The sequence below is a fragment of the Gopherus flavomarginatus genome, chromosome 6 (genome assembly GCF_025201925.1).
Source record: "Gopherus flavomarginatus isolate rGopFla2 chromosome 6, rGopFla2.mat.asm, whole genome shotgun sequence".
Taxonomy (NCBI): domain Eukaryota; kingdom Metazoa; phylum Chordata; order Testudines; family Testudinidae; genus Gopherus; species Gopherus flavomarginatus.
Genome location: NC_066622.1, coordinates 67,830,173 through 67,852,127, shown reverse-complemented (window position 1 = coordinate 67,852,127; position 21,955 = coordinate 67,830,173). Strand labels below are relative to the sequence as shown.

Sequence of the window (21,955 nt, the reverse complement as noted above, 5' to 3'; positions counted from 1 at the left end):
GCTGGCTGCAGCACATGCAGACACAGCTGGGAGTGACTTGCATGCTGGAGGCTGTTTGTGAGCAGTCCAGGCTGGAGGGTACAGCAGCAAGACATTGTAAAGGGCGCCCCATGTTAGAGGGCAGCGGTGACACAACTACTCATTAGTCTGCATTGTACCCTGGTATGCCACACCCCACCTCTTTGTTTTTCCCCTTCAGTTAAGGAAATTGGGGTCAAGTGGCAGGTCCTTCCTTTGTGGTTAGCCAAAGGACCCTCTTGCCCTTGCAGGCTGGAGCAGCTGCACCAGGATAGGCAGCACTCGCCCTTTCTTTCATGTGTTGTCTTTCTTCTGAATTGCCATCCTGCTCAGAAGTGGTTTGTTCTGACAGTTTGCAATGAATCTTGAAAATCTCCATTCCTTTGGCCCCTCTAAGTCAGAACAGCTGACGCTTTGCAGCTGTTCTGCAACTGAGTGGCTGCAGGAGAAGCAGATGGACTCAATCCTGATGGAGAAGCATCAGAACATATGAGCACAGGTCCCTCCACTCCCATGGCGTACTGCAGCTCCTTCTGCAGGCATGAAAGAAGATGGCTACAAAGTTTCTTCCCTGATAGGTGAAGAAGAGGAGGGAGCTGCCCCAGGACAGTCTCTGGCATCTCCAGGTAGGAACCAGGCTGGTCAGATCCAGTCTGTCATCTTGTCATCAGCTCATGGCCATAGATTAAAGGGAAGAGAGGTTGTCACTGTGTTAATGCCAAAAGTAGCTATGGAAATAGCACGGAAAGATGCTCTGGGATCCAGTTACTCATCCCACAGATCTTCTAGCAGGAGAACCATCTCTTTGGGGCTAAGCAAGCCAACTCTGTATGCTCTGCCAGAAACCCAACCCAGCTGGGCAGAGATACCAAGGCGATACAGTTAGGAAGACCATGGCAACCAGTGACATGGAGGCTCTGAGGAAGATCTATGGGATGGAGCTCTCCAGAGCAACTCAAATAGCAATTCTGACATCTCTTCCGAGGACCCTTATGTTCAGCTAGGGTTCATGCTCAATCAAAGAGCGCCCCTAGGGAAGTATGCAAGCCACCGGGGCATGGCTAGGGTCCTGGTGCTAGAAACCAGGCTGCATCAAAAGAATGTCAAGCTTCTGAAATGTAAAACCAGGACATATTTCCCAATGGTGACATGGGGCAAGGAGGTTGTGGGGAGGGATTGGCAGTTCGGAGGGGGATTAAATTGTTGACAAAGGTCTGTGTGGAAGGCTTTGACAGCTGGGAGGTGGGCTTTATTAACCAACTGTTGAACAGTTCAGGACCAGCCTTTTGTCTTTCAGGGCCCAGCCATGGGTGGTCCTTGACAGGCCTTCAGCGCACCAAAAGAACACTGCTGCTGATAGGGCCAGGACACTGTGAGGCTGGGGCCTTCAATCCGCTGTGTGGAGAACCAGGAAGAAAGCTGCTTAGCTATCTCACTTGTAACTCAGTGAGATCTACATGAGCACGAGGTAGTTGAAAAATCACATCCGTCGTCCTTGATCCAGTGTGACTCTGAAGTTCAGTCCGTGCTATTTAGAGACAGAGCTGAACTGTCAGCTACTCCTCCAGCCCTAGGAGTCCCTACCAATGGAACATGGTTCCTGCTCTGGAGTCATCTTGCTGGGCTAGTCTCCATGGCTGGGTACCTTTCCTTTGGCTCCACCAATGAATCCCACCTCCTGACCTATGGGGAAAGTACTCCCTTCCCTGCCCATTTGCAGAATGGACTTGAAATCCCATTACAAATAGCCATTCCCTATGATCCCCACCAATAGGCTTTAGTGTTGACTTGCAGAGAATCCCCTCTCCTGGGTGCAGGGGGAGAGGAGAACCCACGCTCGCCACTCCCTAAAACCTAGACTTTCCCCACACATTGCTGCATCCGTGGCACTGAGCCTGGCCATGAGATCTAGCTTCTGGAGTGAGAAGGGAACCCACACAAATGACGCTTTAGCAGTGAGGAGGGCAAACCAAATTGTTTAGAAACAATTTGTTCAGATCAGAGTGAGTATGCACGCTGGAAGGTGCAGTAGTTAAAGCAGGTTGAAATGGGGGGAGCTCTCCCCACATTAGCTAGGGAGGAGGCCAGTGGGGAAGCTCTGGCTATATGCTTAGCAGCACCAACCAGTGGAAAGGGGGAGCTCTCAGCTCTGCTCCTCACCCCTGGGGTGGGGGGATGCAACAGGCCCTGTAAGACAAACAGCATTTCCCTGAGCCTGGCCACAGTCCCAAACAAGAGGTATGCTGGGAATTGTAGTCCAAGAGACAGTTGGGGCAGGAGGTATAAAGCATGCTGGGAAAGAACACACTATATAAGCAGCTCCATTCTTTCCTGAGAGAGAATAGATGGGAACTGGAGCTAGGGGAGGTACTGGCACCACCTGACAAAAGTCACAGATTGCGGAGGCACCCTGGGAAAGAGGATTTGGCAGCTGCAGTTAGTGATGAACTTTGTGGGGTTTGTTAGGTGCTTCAGTGATGGGAAGGACTTGGACAGAAGAAAAGTGTCTCAGGCAGGGGAGCTGAAAGGGCATGGGGTGGCATCCAGACTGGGTGCTTGCTTCCTTCTTTGGAGCCCAGAGCAGCCAACAGTGGGTGGGTGAAATTTGCTCTTCACACCACTGCATCAAGGGTGGAGGCTTGCACAGGCCCTCTAAAGAGAGGCCGTGACCCAGAGGGAGACTAGGACTGTGTGCCTGATCTGGTCTTCTGGTACTCTGAAGAGGAGTGGCTTCAGCTCGGCCAGAGAGCCGACCACAGAACATGGGCAAAGCCGCTCCAAACCAGCACAGCAGCAGGGAAAGCAAGGTGGCCTCTGCATTCCCACGGTGGTACGGTCAGACTCAGCCACACTGAACTACTGTGTCTCAAATGATTCATTTAATTGAGTAGCTTCTGATTACGTCAGGTTGACTGGGTTCTGTTAGAGCAAGAATAGCCTGTGGTTATTCCACGGCGGACATGAAGGGAACGGAAGCACTGAGGGCCGCCTGTGTGAGTCCCAGAAATGGTTATTGTGTGAAAATGGATAAGGCACTTGAAGCAGGAGGAGATTTCTCCCTCTCCTCAGCAGAGTCTCCGCTTCTGTGGCACATGCAGCCGTTGTGCATATGGAAATGCCAGCAAGCATGTACTGTGTTTCTAGCTGTCTGCTAACTGAACTGAGCCGCTGAAAATGAAGAGGCACCAACACCACGTGCCCAGCCGGCAGATGGCTGGCTCTGAGACGACAGCATCAAAGGGCAGGGGGCACCTCATTTGTCAATTTTTAAACAGCTTCATGCTTATCCATTGGGAAAGGCACATGTGCAGATTCCTTATGACCCAGTGGAAGCAAGAGTGATCTGTACAACCAACCTGCTTCTGCTGTGGTGCCAGGCCTCACCAGCTCCTCCTAGACTCTGCACAGCACAGTGCATAGGTGCCACGCCTCTAGCTGCTCCCGCTATGGCAGCTGTCCTCAAAGGGCACATCCCCCAGAGTAGCCGGGCAAGGCAATGTAAGTTCATGAAGGCTCTGCCTCTATTAAGAATTGGGTGTGGGTGGAGGAGGGGGAATCCAGAAGAGCCCAGGTCTGGTTCCCTACCAGTCCACCCAGTCTATAGCACCATGGACCTGAAACCCTGCAGGGACCCCCAGGAAGGGGCTTCCATTAGTTCATAGGGGAAGGCTTGGTGTAGTTTCTCCTTAATGCCCCCTCCCAGGGTGAGTGAGGAGAGAACCATGGAAATGGACAGTTCTGCAAGGGCTCCTGGGAGCTAGGCCACTGGCACTGTGTTCTCGAAAGCATTCCAGAGCATTTGAATTGCAAACATGTAGGAGGAGGATGGCTCAGTCACATGTGGGGGCCCCCATCCCTTGACTTTGCTTAGATGACTCTTCCCCTTCTGTTACTGGGCCCTCACCAAGAACTGGCGTCTCATAAACAGTAGCCCCCTTGCAGACTCTCCTCTTTCACAATGTGGGTTTGATTTGGACCCTTTAGATACAGTTGCTAGTCTTTCTTTTCCCCACGTTCTCATCTTGTGCGTGCAATAACCAGACAGATGGAAACCTCCAACAGGACTGCTCCAACTTTCATTTTATTGTTGAAAATGGAATTTGGGGGCGGAGAGCCGGGTGCACAAAAGAGGGTAATTTGTTGCAAAAGGGAAAAAAAAGGGATTCTTTGGATGTACATTGGCAAAGGAATTCCTACCCGAGTGGAAATTACTTAAGCAGTAAAGCGGACAGGCTGAATGCTCCACCGTGGTGGACATGCTTGGCTTTTCATCTGTAAGGTCTACTTCATGGATTATCCCATGTACAAAACAAAAAGGTGTGTTATATATATATTTATTTGTGTGTGTATATGTGTGTGTTATTAACACACACACACACACACATCCTACATCCGTACAACTCCTGATCCCTAGGGGGTTCAATTACCTGGCCATGCATATATCTTCAGTATAAAAATGTATTGCTGGCTGAAACAGTACTTTCCTGACTGGTGGCTGGTGAGACTGGCCATATGATAAATAAATGAGTGAGATGCCTCAAAATGAAATCTGACCGCTCACACCTGTGGGTGTATCTGTGTTCTCAGCCAAGCATTGAGAAGCTGCGCCACTTTGCCTGGGTCCCTGGCAGCTTTCTACAGCTGTGCCACCTGGCTGCCTATGCTTTAAACAGGGCTTTTGTGCCAGGGAGGAGCAAGGACAGCTATCACACCAAGGGGAGGGGGGAAGGGACAGATTGACATATGCTCAATTCTGCTGCCCAGGAGCCAGTCAAACTGAATGTCACAGGTTCCTGTTTCCCAGTGGGTCTTCCAATGAGCAGTTTCGGTTGCTTTACCAAAAAAAAAAAAAAAAAAAAGACAGTCAAAATTCACCATACGATAGTTAGACAAGTCTTCACAAAGGTCCATCTGTCTTTCTCTCTCCTGCAGGGCGTACGCTGTTGTAGGGCTAAAGGTCTCCTTTCGTCAGGCTAAGGTCGAGTCCCTGGTTGGTGGAAGGTGGCCCTTCATACAGGCCTGTCTACAGCATATTGGCAGGGGCTCAGGTTGGAAGCTGCCGTCTGAACCGCCGGGTAGGTAAAGTTGGCGTGCTGCTTGGCCTTCAGCCTCAAGCTGGCCAGGCTAGAGTTGCACGTGTCCCTGTACATGTAGGGGCTGGCAGTGGAGGCATAAGGGCAGGCACTGGATGAAACGGCAGAGTTGAGGCTTGGGCTGTTGAGGTTGTTGATGTTTCCCAGGTTGTTGAGGCTGGATCCTGGCACGCCAGTCACTGCTGAGGGGACCATGGAGGAAGGCATGGTCATGGAAGCAATGGAACTGGGAGGGGAGAACATGGGCTGGGAGGAGAGGGGGCTGACATTCATGGAGTTGAAGAAGGGGAAGCTCTTGGCTGACAGGGGGCTGGTAGCAAGCCCTTTGGTAGCCCAGTTGTTATACGAATAGCTGGAATACATGTCATCATAAGGCTGCATCAGTCCATTGAACTGAGCTCCAAAACTGTTCTTACAAAGCTCTGCCTGCTGGTTCCTTTCTCGTTTCCTCCACTTGGCTCTGCGGTTCTTAAACCATACCTGCAAGGGAAGAGAAGAGGGGGAGGGTCATTCCAGTTATTAATGGGGAAGCCTCTGCTTTTGTCAGTCATCCCTCCTTGTACTACCATGGACATCAGGACAACTGAGCATATCAGGAAAAGGACAGGCTGAAGTGAGCGAGGGGCTTGTAACTAGGAGTGATTAGTTAGAATTAACCACAGAAAACTTTGGCTGGATAGCAGGAAATGTTACTTAACTGGGGTATGGTAGGCTGTGGCATGGTTTCCCAAAAGGAGCTGGTGGAGGCCCCCTCACATAGCCCCCCTAAAACCAGAACAGAGCACTGGAGCATGCAGTACAGGGAGAATCCTGGGGCTGTGTGGGTGACTTAGCAGGTCCTTTCACATTCTAATATCCATGATTTGCAGTATTAATGTAGTGCTGTACGTTTGTGTACATATCCGGTTTCCACAGCTATCAGAGAGGCTGGACCCTACAGGAGTGGAAAATTCAGCAGACTCCCTTGACATCCCCTTTCTGATCTCAGTTAGTTTAGTCTAGTTCTCTGTTGCTAGTGAAGATCAGCTGGAGATTCTCCGTGGGGATTTCCACCAGGGCAGGGGACCTCAAACTGGGCTGGATCACAACTTACTAGACAGAGTGCCTCACAGACCCCCCCCTCCATGACCATTTGCAATCATGTGACCCACCTGGCCTTCCATTTTCGATCACACAACAAATACAGCAGTTGCTTACATAGGAAAATATTAGGAAAATACTTTGTGTATTTTTAACTGTGATCTAGCAGCTAGGAGCCGGTATCATATGACTTTGTAGATCTTCATAGACCATGAGCAAGAGCTCTGAGGTGCACGGTTTGAGAACTGCTGCACTAGGGGAATTCACTTTTTGTCTATATCTCAAAATCATCTTGATTTTGTGCTATTAATCTTTTGTATTCATTAGAAGGTGATAAAAGATTAGTTTTGCTGGGGTTCTTCAAAAACTAATAACAAATGTAAAAATAACCCCATAGGAAATAAATCCAAATGTTGACTGAAGACTATTAATGGGACACTGTCAAAAACCCTATTTGAAACTAATTTTTTCTTAAGTTACTAGTAATACCTCAGTTAAAAAATATAATTCGTTTTGCCATTGATGCACTTTGTTTTGTTATGGCATTTCTGTCAGCTTGGATGGTGAAATGACTGGTCCGTTTCACTCCTGGGTTCTTATGCTGTAGCCCAGTGTAGTTGCTTAGTATGGATTTAAGCTACTTGACAAGTTCCCTCTCTGAGAATCGTAATTCCAGTGCTGCCTACTCCAAGCATTCAAAAATCACGAGTCAGAACCCAAAATATCATGTGTCTTAAATTATAATTTTGAAAAACTGTCACTTTGTTTTGTTTTTTGCCTGCCATCTGACTTCCCCCCACCCTACCTTAGGGGGAAGCCACACATTTCCAACTTGTGTGGGATCAGGTTGAATTCAAAATTCAATCACAGAAATGCAACTAACCTGTTTGCAAATACCACCTACCCTCTTGTATCCCTTGGGGTCATTCTTGCCCTCTCTACCTCTTCCCTAGCTAGACAGGGTAGGCAGCTGCCCTATGCACATGCTCCCCTTCCTCATATGTTTGGAACTGGAGAAAGAGGGTCAGACTCCAGGGGAACCTAGTGTGATAGAGTTCAGTAGTTTCCCCATACTGACCCTGAGAGAAGTGTAATCGGGTACGGGTCACTTGCCAGGATTATCTGGTGTAGCTCACTTATCATTTCCGTGCGATTGCAGGGGCTTCAGGCATTGGTGTACCTCGGTCCCTCCTGTTCTCTGCCTTTGGCACACAATAGTCTAGTCTCCTGTGGGCTGTAATACTTTGGTCTAATTTCGGTTGTTTGGTTTAGCATGTGGGTGGTAAAGGTGGCCTGTGATACACAGGCAGTCGGTAGCTGATCTGGGGAGCCCTTCTGGCCTTCAACTCTATGACTGTATTTAAGTTCGGGGTGATACTGAGGGCTCAGGGATGGATGCTGGGGCTAGGCTGCTACCACACAAACTATACAGCCTCAGCATGTAACACTGGCCTCTCAGTCTGTTCAATATAGATCTCTTTCCTACAACTCTGGCTGTCTGCAGCATCCCCTTCAGTTTCCTACAAGTCACGCTCTTTCACTCTGGTACCCATAGGCCCTTTCACCCTCAGTCTGCCTCACGCTATCCACGTGTCCTTTGACTCCTAATATTGCTTCCTGTCCTGTTCCTTAGCTCCATCTCTGCTGCCCCCACTGCCACATTCTCAGCACCTCCACAGCTTCCTGGCTCTTGCTTGGCCTCACATGGTGACTAAGGGTATGTCTACACTGCAGTTAGACACATGCGACTGGCCCATGCCAACTGACTCAGGCTTGGGCTAAGGGACTGTTTAATTGTGGTATAGACTTGCAGGCTTGGGCCTGCAAGGTGGGAGGATCCCAGATCTTGGGATGCAGTCTGAGCAGGAAGTTCTACACCGCAATTAAACATCCCCTCAGCCTGAGCCAGTGTCAGCTGGTGCATACCCTAAAGGGCCACCATGTTCCCTCAGAGCATGGCTTCAGCCCCACTGGTAATAGCTAGAAATGGTGTCCATCTTTGCAGTGGGCAATCTTATACCCATACACACACTCACAAGGGGCATGTCAGCCAACAATTCAGTCTCATTGATGGGGTGACAGGGGCCCTTCCGGATAAGGGTACAGATTTGTGGGAGGAAGTCAGAAATGGGAAATTCATACAAACCCTTTTTAGAAAAAAACTAACCACCTAAATGTCACTGAGACTCATGCTAGAATCATGAGAGTTGGCAGGATTTCCCTTTAAAATGTGACACCCCTGCTTTTCTGGGAACTAATACTCACCAAGACAGAGAAACCTGAAGCCTGCACCAGAGCAAAGGGCCACATCAGGACAGGAAGAGTAAAGAGGAGGGGGAATGGTAGGAAGGGAGGGGGATAGACAAGGGAAAGGCAGGAACACAGGGCATAGGCAGGGTAAGAGTCCAGCGGATGAGAACATACAGAGGGAGATGAAGCAGGGGCATCGATAAGGGTTGTGGTGTTAATCTGTAGTCCCAGCTGAGATCAGAGCCCTTCCATTAGCTACACTTTGTGAGACAAGCCTGCCCCAAAGAGCTGGCAGTCCAAATAGACAAGCTAGAGGTTGCAGGGCAGAGAATGAACACCCGAAGAGAAGTAACCAGCCCACGGTTGCACAATGGGCCAGTAACAGAGCAAGTTATAGAGCCCAGGTATCTTGTCTCCGAGGCAGGGCTTAACATGCATCTGGTGGAAAGTGGGTGCAGACCCACAGATGAAATTTCAGGTACATCTGCACTATCATGCAGTAGTGTAGACGCTTCGTACAATGACAGAAGGGGTTTTCCCGTCAATGCAGTTAATCTGCCACTCCAAGAAGCAGTAGCTATGTGGATGGAAAAGTTTTTCCAACATGCTAGCTGTGTCTACATCAGGGGCTAGGTTGGGCTAATTTTTAGGTGTAGACCCAGCCTTCTACAACTACAACTCCAGCCATGTCACTGAGAGGTGCACACCTCTGCCTGGGAACACCCCCACTGACTGGCTATATTCGCCATTGCCCCACCTCCTGGGCAAGTGCAGCCAATCAGAGCTGCTGCAGCAAGCAGGCAGAGCTGACACATTCTTACAGGAGGGGAGCAAGGAGCCGAAATTGACCAGCAGCTCAGGATGGCTCCACTCCCCCATCTCCCAGACTCCTCCCCTCTCTGCAACATCCAGCCTGAGAAAGGAGAAAGAGGTGAAGAACCCCAGGAGGAGTAGCGATGAGGCTGGGGATGAGAACTGAGGGGGAACTGGACAGAATTTGGAGGTTGGGAGGACAGACATGCTGGACATGGGCCAGGTAGATGTGGGGATGAGAGCTCCTTCAGCGGCAGCCAAAATCCCCTTACCCAATACATTCAGGAGCACTGGAAACACTAAATGTGTGTGTCTCACACTCACATGCTCTCACTCACAGAGCATGGGCAGGGAGAGTTCTGCAGTCAAACAACAGACTGAAAAACAGACTTTTTTTTTTAAATCATTAGTTTTGGATCAATCTCCTGATTTTCTAGTGTCCAGTTCATGATCGTTGAACCTTTGGGGTTGGCCTCTGCTCCTTCCCTCCTCCCTACTCCATCCCTGCAACACCTGGTTTGGGAAAGGGGAGAGGGGACCCTGCTGCAGCCCCCACACCTCAGGCCTGTGAGACAGGGGTGAAGGGCTCCAGGCAGCTGCAGGAGGAGCAGAGATGAGGCTGGTGGGGCAGCATTAATGTGGGACAGGAGGACAGGCAGATGTGATGTCACTTCCATTAGTGTAGGAAATGACAGACCGTCCCACCCCACTTTTTCCAGCCTGCTGCCAGGCCCATGCTCTGGCCACTGGGCAATGCTGTCCCAAGGCAGAGGAACCATTGAGACACAGTGGAATGGACAGGGAAGAGGAATAGGGGATGAGCACTGAGGGGAAGGAGGGGGGAACAAGGCCTGGGATAGGGATGAAAGCAAAAGAGGGGATTGGCAGCGGTTGGGGGACAGGGGATCAGGAGAGAGAGGCGGAGGAAGAAGGGTATTTCCTGAACTGAGTAATGGCTTCTCCTCTGTATTGGGTGAGAGTTCTTCCCCAGGGCCCTCTGACCCTGAGCAGCCCAGGGAGACTTATCTTCCCTGGGGATCAGAGCACAGGAGAGATGTCTGTTTTTATATGGAACTGGAGGAAGATGGACAGTTCTTTGCCTGGGAAGGAGCCTGCCATCAAATCAATCATTCCCAAGGAAATCAAGTGAGATTTCCCTCTCAAACACCTGCCAGAATGATCGTTCTTGTGAACTTGCACTGAATCCAAGATGGCAGCCTGCAACGTGTCTGCAGCTGGGGCCTGTTGGGCACTGAGAGCAAAGTTGGATGGAATTGATGTGCTGGAGAAGCCACTAGTACCCTTGGCTCTCTGTTAAAGGCAGGTTCTGGATTGGTTTGGTGGCTTGCTGCAGAGCGAGTCTTGGGACCCTTCCTCCCCCAAGCTGTGGCTGCATTCAGAGACTGTGGAGCAGGAGATTGGCGGCCGTACCCGGACTCGTGCCTCCGTCAGGTTGGTCCAGACTGCTATCTCCTCCCTGGTGCTCATGTCTGGGTAGCGGTTCCTCTGGAAGGTGGCTTCCAGTTCCTGGAGCTGCTGGCTGGTAAAGTGAGTCCGCTGCCTCCGTTGCTTCTTCTTCAGAGAGCCATCCTCGGGGTTGGAGTCATCAGTCTGGTTCTGCTGGGACTTCTCTGTGTCTGTGAAATGCAAAGGCAGGTAACCCATCACAATGCAGCCCTGGGACTCTGGCACACGCCTCGCTCCCCAGGACAGCAACTTTCCCAAAGCTCAGTGGCTTGGGATGCAACTCTTTCTCATTACCCTGGTGCTACCTGCTCCAGGCTTCCGGCCTGCATCTCTGAGTCCCAGAACTCCAGGGCATCTCATTCCTGGTGCATGTAATCCAGGCATACATGAAAGTCACCTGCCTTCCTTCCCTAATGCAGCCAGCTGTGGTAACTATGTAGGGCTTCAGGAGCAGGCAGCATCCTATTAGACTAAACTCTTCTCTCATCAGCCCATCCTTACAGTCCCACCCATCTCTAGGTGCAGTGGCAGCTCCAGGCCCCAGCATGCCAAATGCGTGCTTGGGGCGGCAAGCCACAGGGGGCGCTCTGCCGGCGCTGTGAGGGCGGCAGGCAGGCTGCCTTTGGCATCTTGCCTGCGGAGGGTCTACTGGTCCTGCGGCTTTGGAGGCTTGCCTGCGGAGGGTCCACTGGTCCCGCAGCTTCGGAGGACCTCTCACAGGCACGCCTGCAGGAGATCCACCAAAGCCGCGGGATCAGCGGACCCGCCGCAGGCAAGCCGCCAAAGGCAGCCTGCCTGCCGTGCTTGGGGCGGCAAAATGCCTAGAGCCGCCCCTGTCTAAGTGTAAGAGGAGCCAAGAATCTATTTCTTGTTTACACACAACTTACACTGTTTTAAACTGATAGGTGGACTCTTGTTTTCATCTGAATACTTTATTGTAATGTAGCTTAAACTGTTCCTAACTGACTTAGGCTAAATTGATATAAGCCTGGGCTGAATAGATTTAAAAGTGTTCACTTAGTGTTTCTTATGCTTGCTTAACTAAAGCAATTTTCAATCACAACGTTTAGCAAACAGGGTGCAATCTTACATCCAGACAAGGCCCCAGAGACTACAAATACAAAGTCCACAGGTCAGGAAGAATGCCAACGGAGAAAGAAAATGGACAAAGGAGTCGGTGGGAGACACATGGGAGAAATGTTAGTCACGTCATTTATTGCGTTTCTGGAAAGCACCCGGGTACTGGGGTGATGGCTGCTGTATAAGAGCCAGGATAGAATAGAACTGTCAAGCCCTGGCTTGAGGGAACAGCAGAGACAAGAAGGGAGGGGAGCCAATCTGCCAGGATCATAAACTGAGGCTCCTACAGTAAGTGGACGCCACAGATGAAAGTAATGACTTTCCAGGAAACTCGGTTCAAATTGCATTTCTATTTAACAGGCACGTACATACATGATGGATATGACAGCTTGGCCTCTCTTGAATTTTTGTCAAGGAGAATGGCCAGGTTATGAAAGATTCCCCCATCCCCCATCCCATTGCCATGTCCCTTACAAGTGAATACTCTTTCCCCATTCTCTACTCAGTGGCCATCTAGAAATCCCTTCTATTGGATTTGTAGACTTCAGTGTCAGAAGGGACCACTGTGATCATCTAGTCTGAGCTCCTGTATAACGCAGGCCAGAGAACTTCCCCAGAATAATCCCTAGAGCAGATCTTTTAGAAAAACATCCAGCCCTGATTTTAAAATTGTTAGTGACAGAGAATCCACCACAACCCTTGGTAAATTATTCCAATGGTTAATTACTCTCCCTGTTGAAAAGTTACACCTTATTTCCTCTCTGAATTTGTCTAGCTTCAACTTCCAGCCATTGGATCGTGTTAGACCTTCCTCTGCTAGACTGGAGAGATCATTAGAAGTACCTACGTGGAGAAAAAATATTTAGTAGAATGTAATTGTCACCCCTTTAACTTCATCTTCGTTAAGCTAAATAGGTTGAGCTCCTTGAGACTGTCACTATCAGGCAGTTTTCTAATCGTTTAGTCATTCTTGAGGCTCTTCTCTGAGCCCTCTCAAATTTATCAACATTCTTCTTAAATTGTGGGCACCCAAACTGGATACAATATTCCAGCAGTGGTTGCACCCGTGCCAAATATAGATATAAAATAACCTCTCTGCTCCTACTCCAGATTCCCCTGTTTATGCATCCCAGGATTTGCTCTTTTGGCCACAATGTCCCATTAGGAGCTCATGTTCAGCTAATTATCCACCAGGACCCCCAAATATTTTTCAGAGTCACTGCTTCTCAGGACAGTGGCCTACATTCTTTGGTCCTAGATGTATACCTTTGCATTTAGCTGTAAACCCTAGTATTCCCACTCATGTTCAGTGAAGATAAATCAGTTCAAAAAACCAAAATATTTTCAAATTGTAAATCTCCTCTTCATAATACAAGCCTTGAAGACTAAAACAACCCCAGCAACCATATTCTTCCCTGCATTGAATCCAGTGGGACTACGTGCCCTGTGAATCGGGACAGAATTTGAACACAAAATTGCCTCTGTTGAGAGACAGCTGAGTGTTTTAATCGTGTGCAGGGATAATCCACCTCACGGAGTAACAGTGCGAGGAGGAAAAAGCAGCATGCATTAAAAATCTTCTAGTATGAGCAAAGATCTAGAGAGATCGCATAACCAATGAATAAGTATTGGAGAGTACTGGAAGTCACCAATCGCTAGTTAGAGATCTTTGATTTGCAGGATGCATTTTAAGAGGTTCAGTGCATGTCACATGTTTATGGGCACCAGAGGGGAAAGTTGATGGCAGAAGAACACGGTGCAGAAAAAGAGGATCCTTGATGGACGGGGTGCTATCCTGGGTGGATCAAAAGGACAATCCATCCACCAAGAGATTAGCAGAGAGGTTCATTCAGAATAGGCTACCATGGTTGCAGATCTCCAATAATGGAGAGGCCACATAAGAAGAAGATGAGCAATAAAGATAACATTCAGTGACAGGCTGGAGAAAGATATTTTGGGGGTGAGGAATAAATAAAGAAATAATCGTGGCTTTATCCCCTCTTTGATCTAGAGGCCTGGGGAAATGTGTTTAATTGAAAACCCAGTTTTCCATTGAAGCTCCTTCCCCTCCTTTTGTTTTTTAAATGGAAATGTTTCAACCAATCCTAACCATAACTGATCACAACACAATTGAATTGGGGGAGAAATCTTAACAAAAACTAGCACTGACACTCAACTTCAGGTGGGGGGATTAAAAAATTGGTGCAAGTCCAAGCACAACAAACTTGTCAGAGATGTTACTTATCTATATAGAGCTATAGCGACCTGTCTAATCACCTAGAAAAATAGGAAGGCTGGAAGAAATACAGGAAGATATAATGGCAAGGTAACAAAGGTTATTCAAATTCAATGGCTATCCTTCAGAAAATGGAAATTCAGCCCTAGTGAAGCCAGCAGAATGGAGTATATTAACTATGGCTGGTAAAATATAAGAAAGAAATTAGGAAGGTTTAAGAATGAATTTGAAGGGCAAATAGCCAAAGATACAAACTGCTAACAAGAATTTCTTTAATTATAGCTGCAGCAGGAAACCTGTGATAAAAATCAGTGGGTCTGTTGAATGAGTAGAGAGTAAAGTGTGCAATTAAGGAAGGTAAGGACACTGCAGAGAAATCAAATCATTTATTTGCAGGGCTCTACCACTAAGGATGGGGGAGGAGAGAGGGTAAGAGGGACTTATTAAGGAGCCCACTGGTCCAATAGATTCTCTTCTTGCATGGGAACTAAATTGGGTGCTTCTCTCTACCCTTCTTCATTTAAAGAGCAAAAAGGCACATGTAATGAAATGGAAAGGCAACCCGTAAAATTGACCAAGAAAAATGCCTTTTTACAAACTGCATATTTAGCCTGCGGAACTCCATGCTACAGGATACCACTGAAGTTAGTAGTGAGTCAAAAAAGGACTGGACACTTATCTGGATAAGCAGGAAAACACCTGCAGTTACATAATTAGGATATAATAATATAATATCCATCATGTTATATGCCAACTGCTAACTGACAGAGTTTAGGAGGTTTATGCCATAGTAGTTCATTAGTGGGCTCTTTGTCCCTTCCTCTGAAGTGTCTGGTTCTGGTTCTGTTAGAAATGGACTTCGGTCTGACTTGGCAGTTCCCAGATTTCCATTCTCTCTTTGCTTGTTCTCTAACAGTAGTTGTGTTTATGGTGCTATGCGTATCCTTGGCTGGTTATATGACATCTTCTCAGGCCAGTCTGCTAGGCTCAGTCCCTGTCCCGATCAGCCTCACTTTCCTGTGGTATCCCATTGCTGTACAAACAGTAGGGCCGTCTATACACCATTGCTGTGCAAACAGCCTTTGTCTAGGAGGTTGTTCGAAATCCATGGCCCAGGCTGAAGGAGCAATGTCTGGATGAGAGGGAATTAGCTGTGAATACAGCTTATTACTAGCAAAGTGATCAAGTACAAGAAGGAAGAGGAGTCCCATACCCAATCTAAACCTTCCAAGCAAATGTGTCTCAGTGTTAATGTGTGAACTGAGTGCTGGCAAAAGACACCGCATTGATCCCCTGGAATAGGGACGTTCTCTATACAGGCTTCGCTCATGCTGCCCCACCAGCCACTTCTTAAGGATGGGAGGTTAGTTCTCTCCATTGCCCATTTAACCCTTGGCCTCTCAGCTGCATTTTAGAAGAAGGGGGTGTCACCAAGTGTGGGGGGACACAAGGTCCTGCACCCCCAGCTTCCTGCAATTCACCACGACTCTTGGCCAGCCAGTAAAACAGAAGGTTTATTTAGACGACAGGAACACAGTCCAAGACAGGTCTTGCAGGTACAGACAACAGGACCCCCTTTAGTTAGGTCCTTCTGGGGGCCCCAGAAGCACTACAGCCCTCTTGGGGGCTCAGAGTCCTGTCCGGGTTTCCCTCCATTCCCCAGCCAGCTCCTGCCACTCTCTCACTCCCCAGCGTCTCCTCCTCCAGCCTTTGTTCAGCTTCCCGGGCAGAGGTGTCATCTGGCCTCTAACCCCTTCCTGAGTTCTCATGTTACATGCTCAGGTCTCCTCCCTCCAGGCCAGTCTCCCATCCCCCAATGCAGACCGTCCTCCCAGGCCAACACTCCCCACTCAGCATTCAAAGACCAAATTAAGAACAGTCCCAGTTCATCACAGGGGGCATGTCAATAGGCATAGACAGCTGACCATTAGGAAGCAGAGTGAGACCCCCAAATATTCAACATAGGCACCTAACCAAACATCAGCTCACGACAGCCAGGCATGGTTTGGCAGTGGAGGAAGGCTCCATGTCCCATCATCAAACCTCAGGCTCAGCCAGCTTCTTCAGCTAATGTTGTTTGAGACTATGAAAAACACTGAAGATGTGTATTCAAAAGGTAGAAATATGTAGTACCTAAAAATAGACCCACAGGAAACTGCTGTACCCTTGTGACACTCTAAGCACTGCTATAATTATCTAGCTGTGGGGACACTGCCCATTGCCTGAGGGCTCTTTGGAAACAGATGAATTTCTCTGGCCTCCTTTGAGTTGACGCTCTTTGACACCACCACCTGCTTTTAATGTGTATGTTACAGTTGTGGTTCCAGTGGAGACTATACTCTTATTCCTCTGGTCTGAACCAGTGTCAGAGGAGAGGGACTCAGCCCTTGTGGGCCTCTGAACAGATTAAAAAGGGAATGATGGTAGATGCCGCCATTTCTGAGCACGAAAATAATGGTCTGACTATCCACGAGGAGACAATATTCAGTTTAACTCTCATTTGTTTTATTAGGTCTGAAACCCTTCAAAGAGAGAAGCATGGGTGTAAGAGCCTGCTTGTGAGAGTCAATGGCAAAACACCACCAATGTCCAAAGGAATTGATGCTAAGGTAGTAATGACGTGCCCCAATCTGCAGGCTTTGCTCAGAATGCCTACTGAGGGCAGGGGAAGCTTGCAATGCACAGGACATAGAGGAATGGTGTAGACATAGCACTCTGCTCATGGGCTAGATCATCCCTAATCTCATGAAATATCTGACTTTGACACCATCTAAGCACCTTTGAGCAGGGGTGCAAGATTGTCCAGGTAATTGTGTGGAGCCCAAGGGGATAAGGGTAATCTTACAAATCTCAGCACACGTCTGCAGAGCAGCATGCCCAGTGCCCTTGGTGCCCTGTTCGCAGTGCCCCGCTCCCAGAAGACAGAAGCTCTGTACTACCAGCTAATGTTGCAAGTGGCTTCTGCAGAGCAAATTTCACATGGTGGTATAGTATTGCCACGGGAGCGCCATGCTTCAGGGAAAACACCTTCCTTCCCACTCTTGCTGGCCCTGGCTTCCCCTGTGTGGTGCTTGTAGGGAAGGAGTTTTGGCATGGCAGAACCAAGAGAGGATCATGCTGTGCAGTTGGAAAGGAAGTAGTGGAATTCTAGCTTCGGTGCAATTACTGCAGTTCCTCCCCGCTGCAGTGTGGAGAGGCACAGGGGACCCTATGGGAATGAGGGAGCAGGAGGGCTTTCACATGTGGGGCCGGAGACAGAATCAGCCCCCTGGGTGAATAACCCCAGGTAACGAAGTCCCCTTTAGTTCATTCAATGGATAGTTTTTATTTCTAGGTCACTCTGTTGTTTTTGACAGCAGTGGAAACCGACACATACAATAGCTGAGCATTTACTGGTAACCGCAAATCATGCATAGAATTATTACATGCGCCTTTCCCCCTCCATTAAACTACTAGAGCCATAGCTGGAATTAGCTGCCTGGCGTAACGGAAATGTCACTCACAGTCAGTCAGGTCAGTGCAATAAGATTATTTAATGGGACAGAACCCATGAATGGACAGTAAAAGCTCCAATCCAAAGCAGGTGACTAGAAGCCAGTACATCCTTAAGGATTTGCCCAGCTAAGGGCTTATCTACATGTGGAAATTTACAGTACAACCATAGTGACAAGAACAGTTATTTATTCTGAAAGAGTGCCCACAGAAGGAGTTACCAGTATAGCTATAGCAGTATAGTTATGCTGGTTAACTTCCCCACCTAGACCAGCCCCAAGACCTTGCACAATGGACAGGAGGGAGCACAAGGTTGTCACAGCCTAGTATGACTGTGAATGGAGGCTACACAATGGGACAATTAGGCTTAGGTGCTAAGGGCCTGATTTGTAGTAGTGTTGAGCACCTGCAGCTCCCATTGGAGGGGTCCTGTGGAAAAACATAGTGATTGTGCAATTAACCAGTATCAAGGCATATACACCAGGGGGCTGAATTAAGGTTACACAACTAGCTGTCATTCTGGCATCTTCTAATACTTGAATCCTTGACTTTGCAACTCTAACGTTCTTTTAATGTTGTTTATGTAATTTAACTTTTTTAAAAACTTAAATTGAAAAAAAAATCCATCATGTGGAACTATACTGCCCCCCCATGGGTCATCAGCAGAATGGGATCTAAAGATTCCACACACACACACCTCTTACCATTTGAATTAAGTGCATAAGTGGTAGGAAGTACCAGCTTTCACCTGCTAGGTGGACCTGCCACAAAAGGGGATGAAGCCACTTCAATGAGTTTCATAACTAAACAGCGAAGGAACTGCGAGTCTCAAATTGGTTTAGTTCCAGGTTCTGTAGTGGTTAGACCCCCTTCCCCTCCCAGCCTCTCCCTACACTCTTCCGCTCATCTCCTGCCCTCCCACCCTTCCTCATCTCTGTGCATTTGACTCAGTTAAGCTTCCTCCTCAAGGCTAGCTGGGCACTACATGGAAAGCACAGGAGAGAGTTTCCCTGGCCTCAGGGCTGGGCCCAGTCCCCCAACAACCTGCAGCAGCAATTTCAGAGAAAGTCCTGCTCAGCCTCTATAATGCTGGGCCAGATCATGCTCAGTCATTCTGTGGGCCTGGCCCATATGGACCAGTCATACACTGGAGAACTGAGGGAATGAAGCATGTCCAGTACTAATGCAGTCTTCAGAGAATTTAGCTGCCAGACTCTTACAAGTCTGAGCATATGTGAATGGAGATTTCTCAGGGGCTTATAATTTGGCCCAATTTGGACAAACTTTCACAGGGATGGTAAAAAATACATCCCTGACACCAGGGCAATGTTTCTGCGAAACCTGAACTCCTTGCTCCATAGAACAGAAGTGCTAGAGTTTCCCAACTGTAAAACTTTAATATGGGCAAAAAATCCACACCTTATTCTTGGAAATGGCTGAATCTTGTTCAGCTTGGAGCAGATCCCCGGCAAGGAAAACATTAGCCTGAACAATTTAAGCTTGGCAAAGTTCTAAGTAGCTGAAAACAGATTTATAATGGAAAGGGTCAGGCAAGCTTAACTGCAGGTATCACAGCCTGTCATTCCAGATGCAGCTGGAGAACTCAGAAGAGCTTCTCTTTAGCACCCTTCTGCAACCCACACAAATCCTCTGATGAACTTGGCTAAATACAATAAAACAGGGGCAAATGAGGGTAGGGGGATGATAATGAGACCTAATGGTCTGCATGTGCTTAGCTGACTCTACGCTGCCTTTTACAGTGGGACAAGTTCAACTGATTTCTCTCTAGCTGGCTGCCTTTTCTATCCTGACGAAAGGTGCTATTTAATTAGTGCATTCTATCCAAAGATGGACACACTAAACACACATTGATTAAACCTCACAGCTGCCCAGGACACTGAAGCTTAAGAATTTAGTCCTATCTGGTAGCTGGGGTAACCAAGCCCCAGAGCAGGTGGAGTGACTTGCCTGAAATCACAAAGCAAATCCAGAGCAGAATCTTGAATGGAAGTCCTGAATCCTCATCCCCAGTTCCAACCAGTACCCACAGCTACTTAGCTGCAAGGGAGTGTGTATCTCTAAAGCAGCAGGGTATTCTTTGCACTGGGGAGAAGGTGTTCATCTGGCCAGGGTTTTTCAACTGAGGAGGAATGGACCTGGGCTCTTGCAAAGAGAAGGGCCAGCCAATTTAGAACAAGGCAGAGAAATGGTGACATCATGGGGAGGCAGCTACCAGGGATGAGGGTAGAGAGAGAAAGAAAGGTAACTAGAAACAATTTGAGTGGAAGAAAAACTAAGGCCTAGGGACAATAGGTTAGAAGAAAGGCGAGATCGAGACTGTCCAATATAAATTTGATTTGAGGATTGTTCAGTTTGTTATGCCACTGGCTGCAAACCAGAGAGAGCCTGCTCTGGGTATCTGCCCAGACCTCTAGCAGGAGTTGTGCGCTCCGACAAACCCCAAGATGATAAATGGCTTTTGTGGCTCCGATATAAACAATTTCCCTTTACACCGAGATTCTAGATGCCTTTGAAACGGGCTCCCGGGATTTGAAGTGTAGTCATGAAGAGGGGGTTGAAAGGCTCTCCTGGGAAACTGGGTAGCGAGGCTTTGGCTCCAAAGGAAGGATCAAGGTGCTAATTACAATTGGTAACACCTGGTCAGAGAGGCAGGGAGACACACCTCGCTGGCACGCTGGAGAGGATCAGTAGGTTGAGAGCAGGGGCAGAGGGGAAGAAGGAGATTTTCATCTCACTTAACCAATATTTGCACTTCAGTTTAAGGCTCAGCCGTTTCTATCTAGGCGCTGCTTAGCTTTGATGGTTGTGTGATTTCCTCCTCCCCTGCCCCTTATTTTCTACCGAAGGCCAAACAAACAGTTCTTAATGAAGATACCTTGGGCTAACTGCGCAGGCTGTTCAATGGGGGAGGGGAGGGTGTTACTTTAGGGGCACTAGCTGGAGACAGCTGGTCCCTTGGGGAGTGGGATTAGGAGAGAAGGAACAGCGTGGGCCAGTCAAGGCTCGCAGGAATTGTTATTCTATCGCGGAAGGAACGCGGGCTGGTGTCTATGGACGGGAGAGCCCGAAGCCCTCGAGAGGGCAGATAGTTGGGGGCGGTGCACGTGGGGCAGGGGCTCGGAAGGATCGGGGACCAGGGGTGGGGAATGTTCCGGAGCGCAGAGGGTGGGGTCAATGTGTTGTTTAGACGTTGAGCTATTGCGGTTCTATTGTGGGTTCTGCCACTTCTGTGCAGCGCAGATTTGGTGCTAATGAAACACGGGGCAGAGCAAACAGCGCGCTGGCCGCTGGCTCTGCTCGTTGGCTACGTGGCACTCGCTGGAGTTACAGTTAGGGGCACGGACCGCTTTGCACGGCGGGCGTGGCAAGCTGGGTAGCTCTCTCTCTTCCACGGGTTCCCTGGTCCTCTGGCACTGGCCTGTGTAAACCGAGCCGGAGCAGCGAGAACTAAACAGGAAGCTGCTGACGCTCCAAACCCAGCTCTGGCAGATAAGGGATCGGTGCACTCTGCCTGAAAAAAACCAGATGGGTTACCTGGGAACCGGGCAGGGCTGGGGGAGAGGCTGTTCTCAAAGCTTTATTTCCAGGGTAAGGGGCAGGGCAGTTTAGAGGCTGGATTCGTTCCTCTTCGGGTTTAGCCGGGTTGATGGGGGTGGGAGGAGTCCGGAGAAGTTTTAGTCCTCAGGCTGCTGTCCCTGTTAGATAACCCTGGGGCTCAGAAAGCCCGTTTGTTGCAGGGAAAGCGCTGCTCAGCCGCCTGCCGGCGTCGGTGACTGAAGAGGCGAAGCGCTAGATCTCCGAAGGGCGCGTTACCTGCTGCTAGGGCTGGAAGGACCCGCCCTGGCCACAGACACGGGGCAGGGGCGCTCGGGGGAGCGGAGACAGGTGGGCCAGACCCCCGCAGATCTCTGCAAGTGTCCCTTGCTGACGCCTTTATCCGATCAGCCCGAGCGGAACCTGGGCCCAGCAGGCGGAAGCGCCCCGGAGATACTTGGTTCAGTGTAAAGCGGCCTGTAACCTAGGCTGCTCCTGAGGGCGGGCCGCAGGCAGGCGAGTCTGGCAGAGTTTCCCCGGGGCTGAAGGCAGCAGGGAAAGGAAGGGCGCTGTGCGCCCCGGTAGCGGCGGGGAGACGGGTACAAGTTTCTGCTCTGTGGAGCTGCAGCTCGCTAGCTCAGAGGCTGCCGCGGAGCGCCCAGCTCTCTGGAGAGGGAGCGCTGCATCGGCTAGGGAGAGGGGGATCCGCCAGGGCATGCGGGAGGCGATGGGCGGGGAAGGCAGCGATCAGAGGGAAACATCCCTTCCTCAGTCACAGTTCACAGTCCCACGAATCTCCTCCCTGCGGCTCTACTGCTCCCCGCTCTGCCTGCAGCGGGCGCTGGCCTGTTGGTGGCGCACATGTCCCGAA

At 49.3% G+C, this 21,955-nt stretch overlaps 1 protein-coding gene across 4 annotated transcripts in view; it reads right to left on the bottom strand.

Annotated features, from left to right (window-relative positions):
- Positions 1-3,241: 3,241 nt before the first annotated feature.
- The window catches only part of PITX3 (paired like homeodomain 3), a 92,434-nt gene continuing 73,720 nt past the window's right edge, over positions 3,242-21,955 (bottom strand). For all 4 annotated transcript variants that reach the window (XM_050960292.1, XM_050960291.1, XM_050960293.1 and 1 more), the window contains exons 3-4: positions 10,686-10,891; positions 3,242-5,591 (exon numbers count right to left, since the gene is read on the bottom strand). In XM_050960292.1, coding sequence (XP_050816249.1) covers positions 5,028-5,591; positions 10,686-10,891 — 770 coding nt within the window. In that variant the 3' untranslated portion in view covers positions 3,242-5,027. The remainder of the gene's footprint in view (positions 5,592-10,685; positions 10,892-21,955) is intronic.